The sequence below is a fragment of the Chenopodium album genome, chromosome 22, assembly GCF_948465745.1.
Source record: "Chenopodium album chromosome 22, dcCheAlbu1.1, whole genome shotgun sequence".
In the NCBI taxonomy this organism is placed as follows: Eukaryota; Viridiplantae; Streptophyta; class Magnoliopsida; order Caryophyllales; family Amaranthaceae; genus Chenopodium; species Chenopodium album.
Genome location: NC_137855.1, coordinates 39,476,278 through 39,482,277, shown reverse-complemented (window position 1 = coordinate 39,482,277; position 6,000 = coordinate 39,476,278). Strand labels below are relative to the sequence as shown.

General features: G+C 32.3%; 1 protein-coding gene across 1 annotated transcript; it reads right to left on the bottom strand.

Annotated features, from left to right (window-relative positions):
• Positions 1–687: 687 nt before the first annotated feature.
• LOC145604965 (protein GOS9-like) lies at positions 688–1,984 on the bottom strand. Its single transcript, XM_081660960.1, has 4 exons — positions 1,861–1,984; positions 1,559–1,747; positions 1,033–1,275; positions 688–928 (listed from the first exon to the last, which is right to left on the bottom strand). The coding sequence occupies exons 1-4, from the start codon at positions 1,873–1,875 to the stop codon at positions 923–925; spliced, it is 453 nt and encodes a 150-aa protein (XP_081517086.1). The 5' UTR covers positions 1,876–1,984; the 3' UTR covers positions 688–922.
• Positions 1,985–6,000: the final 4,016 nt, after the last annotated feature.

Genomic DNA, 6,000 nt, shown 5'->3' with positions numbered 1-6,000 from the left:
ATATTTTCAATTATTAGTTTGCCTAGCTAATATATACCAGTGATTATTGTTAGTAATCTTCTTGCGAAATAATTATTTAAAGAGAAGATCTTACAAAATAAGAGAGTAATGAATAATCCATCATTTTAAATACTTGTAACATATCTTTTTGCTACGCTATTATTGGAGGAAATGATTAGAAAAAGGTAAATGATTAAGTTAATATCTGTTTATTTAATTTAGTACTACTATCTGGCAACCAACATGTTAGAGCTGGATTGTTTAAATATGGAATTATTTCTTTTAATTTCTTAACCATCTAGGTTAATTATTAACTAGAGAATTGAACATGTCCAAGTTTTTTAAACTATTGCGTACTAATTAGACATGACTCTTAAATCTGAATAGAACGTTCAACTAATTCAACAGCAATCTATCAAAAATATAATCTTGTTGTGTCACTCTTTTTAGCATAAACACCAAATCCTTCCTGTATACAATAGTCTTTGAACACCTCAAGACTACAAATATCAACCATGGCTCTAATCTGATGGCTCCAAACTCTTGATATGGGGTAATAAACAACTTAAGGTTTAACTTTAAGAACTCCTCAAACATGATTAGCTACAGGCACAAGTTAGACACCCTAGTTATTAAAGCTTATTCATTAAATATACAGATTATAGAAAAAAAAAAAACACAAGTTGATTGTTAAGTAAAAAGTAAATATATTATATTGATCTCAAACACAGATCAGATATAAGTACATGAAGTCAAGGGTACATATACATGAACACTTGACGCATGTGCCACTTAGACCGAGTACAATACATGTGGCTTATTCAACGCAACACAAACTTGAAAGATAAAGAAAACATTGCTTGATGACGATGTCTTAGGTATGGCAGCATCCACAACCGTCATAAGCTCCAAGGCTCCAACTTCACTCCTAAAATCAAATGAAGTTTAATTTGTTATTAGCAATCATGATAACCAATTTGATCATTTGACATGGTATTAAGAATCAAACAACGAGTGAAACGTAGATGTTACATTTTTAACAAAGAGTCCAATGGAAGCAACGCTATCTTGAGCAGATCCGAAGAATCCAATGACTTCTTGGTTGTCACATAACGGCATTGGAGATTGGAAGTCGCAGCCGCCTTTAAGCTCATCATCTCCATAAGGCCCGTGTCCACGGGGTACCAAATCAGTGTGTATCCTCAGTTGGGACATCTTTGAACCTTTAGACCTCCCACTTATTCCAATTATGTTTTCACCAAGTTGGAGCTTAATCTTCATGCATGATACAAAGAATAACAAATTAAATTTTAGAGAATTCACCATTATAAGTTTAAATGAGCACTATCTATTTATAGGATGATTCTATGGTTTATACGATGAATTTTAAAAATTAGATAAATGATTAATAGTTAATTTTGACATTTTGAAATAAATTATAATGGTAGTAGTTTAATATTTTAAGAATGACTGCCATAGAATTTTCATATCTATGTATACGCATGATGCATGCATATATAGGTACTATACTTATGAGTTATGAGTTATGAGGTATGACCTTGTTTTCATTTCCACCATTGCCTCCATACATGTTGGTACTGGTAACACCATCATCACCGGTAATGGTGAACCCGATAGCATCCACCATGAAGCCCGACCTTACTATTACTTCTGTTATTGTTTCATCGTCCTTGATTTGGAAGGAATAGTTTTCTTTGGCTTTGTCGTTACCATATGGTCCGAACCTCTGCAACGATAATTAATGATATATATGAAATAAATAGTTTATATAATATTAATTAATTTTAATATGTAACACATACATATGAACTATGAAAGGCAAATAAAAATTACAAGTACCTGGACTTGAGCCATATTCTTATTAGCTTATGTAGACTTGTAAGTATTTCAATTCACAAGTTTATTAAGAGAATAGTATGTAATTGTATTTATTATGTTGTAGATTATTGTGGATGTAGCAATGATATATATAGTGTAAGAAAACGACCAAGAATATATTCTGCCCTGCCTAAATAGTGTGCGCGTCCGATCACAACCGAATCCATCTTTGCACTATCGTCTATGGACGATTCGGATAACTCTATCTATATTTATCTAAACTCGATCGATTTGTTATGTTGTTGCGCAAAAATAAATAATAGATTCTTAAAATTGTGTTAACATCAATATAGACTATTTCATATTCTGGTGTCCACATAGAATTAGATACGTACTATAAAGCTGAATTTTTATCTTAGCCATCAATTATAAGTCTAATCGTGGTTGATCACAAAATGAGGTAGATGAGGGTGATCAAGCAAAGGTAGCATGAATAGAGGCAAAATTTACCAGCCCAATTGTATTTATTATTTATTTATGTATTTTTTAATAATTATTCCAAAGGGTATTAATTTTATTACTAAATGCAAATCAATGGTTGGCAAATTTCAACTTAGCTTTATAATTGCTAGTATTGCCACAATCAATCGGGGTCTAATTAAATCGTGGAGATAGCGGGTGATCTCCAAATTGGAGGATCGGCTAGCTTGATTGTACGAAGGTTGAAGTTATGACATACACTCCAATATCTTGAGGAGTTTCTTGAAATTTAATAGTTATGACTTGCGAATCATGTGGAGCCAGGTTAATAAAGTTAAAACAAGTCCAACCGAGAATAATATAAATGGAGTAAGAATCTAATCTAGAAATAAAAGTGGAATCCATGCATATTACTACAAATATGAGAAATAATGTGTATGTTAAAAAAAAAAAAAATACTCGGTAGTAAATTAAAGAAGAACTAGCCATATATCATTATTAATAAACTATAAACAAATTCTTGAAATACTGTCAAAACATTGTACTTCTTCCGTTTTTTATTAGTTAACTTTTTTCTATTATCACGCTTGCCAACGCAAGTTTTATATCATTAATATTTCTAATTATTACCGCTTTAAATTAAAATTATAAAATGTAGATATTAATAATAAAATATACATCGAGACGATTTAAACAAGACCCCACATGACCATATACTTCGTATTATTGTACCAATAAACTACAAAAGTAAGTCAAAGTGTAGTGTATGGTGTAAAAGTCAAATGGGGGTGTCAACTAATAAAAAACGGAGGAAGCATAAAGGTATGTGGAATTTATTATACTCTTTAACTTACCGAATAATAATAAAAATAACTAACAAATCTAAAAAAATTAAACCTTAATAATCCTATATTGTGGCTTAAGATGGCCAACCATAATATATACTTCGTATATATATGAAAAATTGAGTTTATAAATCCCAACTTTGGGCGGTTTACTATAAAAAAATCCCAACTTTGATACCTATTTTCTTTTAAAGATCCCAGATGACCAGTTCCCTAAAGAGAAGGTTAACTCATTTTTTTTTTTTAAAAAAAAAAAAATTGCCACTTGTCAGAATTTTAGTGGTTCAAAAAAAAAATTAATTGTTTTTTTAAAAAAATCTGATTTATTCAAAAATAAAAAAAAAAAAAAAAACAACCCAGCCCCCACCCCCATCCCGGAAAACACCTTACCCCCACCCCATCCTGCCGGGAAATCGCCCCCTATCCCCGAAAACCCCTCCCCCGCCGCTGGAAAACGGCGCCCACCCTTCCCCTAATAATCCCTCCCTATCGCCGGAATCCGGCAAAGCGAAAAACCCTCCCCCAACCCTCGCGAAACCCTCCTACCCTGAACTGTAAAACCCCCTCCCAAAATCCCTACCCCTGAAATCAACCCACGGTTAGTGAAGGGGAAGGGGTGTTTTCGAAGGTGGGGGTTAGGGGGGTTAGTGGGTGGGTTTGGCGAGGGTTGGGGGAGATATATATATTAAATGAGTTTATATATCATATATATAGTAAATGATTTTAATTTCGTACTCCCATTACTTCCACTTTATAATTGCCAATATTTCCACGGTCAATCGGGGTCTGCTTTCCATGACATGTTTGCTTCAAATTGTAGGATCTGCTAACTTGTACAAAGGTTGAAGTTATGACATACACTTCAATAACTTGAGGTGTTAGCTGAGATTATTACTATGTCATCATAGTCACAAATTAAACCTAAGCAAGATTAAATAATATTCTCTCGCCTCTCCTCTCCTTTCCTCCTCTCTTTTAGGGTTTCTTCAAAACCTTGGCCATTTAGGCTGGAAATAGTCTAATTTCCAAAGAAATTAGACTATGTCCGACCCTTTTTCTTTAATTTTATTTAGTTTTGCTATTTAGTTTTCAATAAATCTACACAAGTAGTGTAGATATTCATCCGTCTCCCTGTGGTGGAGTGTCTCCCTATGGTGGAGTCGTTAGTTTTTGTTAGTTTAGTTGTTTGTTTATGTTCATTTAGGGTTTGTTTGTGTGTTAGGGTTTATCAAAAAGGTATTATCTTTTGCCCTATTGTCAGTTCTTTGGTAAAGATTTATTCGGGTTCGCAACGATTGTCAAGTTTTTAATTAAATGCATTCAGGCGAATCAGATGAGAATCATCCTTACGGCTACAACAAATCGTTAGACTGTCTCTCCGAAAAGGCTGTATATTCCAGCGATGTGTGCGAGAGATGTACCACATTGCAAGATCTTTTCAGCGATCGTAATTTTGATGAAGGAAACCCTAATTTGATTCAATTTTATGTATTTGTTATTTTAGATTTCATTTGTAGATGCAGGATGACTTTTTATTGATGAATTGATTTGTTTCAAAAAAAAAAAAAAAAAAAAATTACTATGTCATCATTCTCATCAATAAAAGTTTACATTATAGTTACATGGAGTGCTGGTGCTCAATATATCTCACATCAGATAAGCATATATGCTTACAATTAGGGTGTTGATGTTGATTCAATCCTTGCATTCCAATTTTCAAAGATGCTGCCTTTTGATCTGTAAATGTGATGCCAACATTGGCGATTTTCGAAGGTGCCATCATCAACTAATGATGCCTTTTGCGCTGGAAATGTTGAAAACAATTTCGAGTAAATAAGGATTGAGTTTGGGTGTATCTAAAAGGTTTTAACCCCTAATAACAAGACCAATTTATTTATTTATTTATTTATTTTTTTTTTTTTTTTTTTTTTTTTTTACAATTTTTTTGCTTAACGATAGAGAAATAATCTGAAATATTGATGAATTGAACAGAATCTCATCTTCCCACTATGACTAAATTTACACATAAATCATAAATATAATGTACTCAGTGAGTTTGCATCATTGTGAGTCAAACCATTCAAAACAAGTATATATGCCCACTGATATGGATTAAACCACAATAAGAGATACTAGCTTTTTTTTTTTTTTTGGTGTTTAGAGAGCCACAAAGGCGGGGGTGAGAATCGATCCCAGGATCTCCTGGAATCGGGAGGGAAGCTCTAACCACTTGAGCTATCTCTCACTCTCAAGAGATACTAGCTATTAGGGTAAACCCAATTCGATAAAGTTTTGATCTTTTTAACTTAAACTAGAAGAAAAGCAACGTAAATTTTGATATTTTCGAAAAAAAAGCAACGGCTGAAAATCAATTCGATTCACTCAAAGTAACGCACATTTTTCAAGTTTTTATACACTCGGTCAATCTCTAAATTCTCATTAATAAATACAAATATTTATATGCATACAATCTCATGCCTGATAGATTAAACAAACCTTGAAGATATAACATTATCCTAAGTAAATCATATGAATACGAAAAAGATAGTAGAGGAAATAGTTGGGTATTATAAAAAAAAAACTTATTTGGGTTAAGTAGTTAATCTATGTTTTGTTAGAAAAAAAAAGGAATAGTAAAGGATGTGACAGGAGAGATATAATAATAATAATAATAATAATAATAATAATAATAATAACAATAACAATAACAATAACAATAACAATAACAATAACAATAACAATAACAATAACAATAACAATAATAATGAAAAATTGGCCGCAACACCACCAACTATGATAAAGGTGCGTGTAGCAGCACAACATTTTAAGGGTGCAG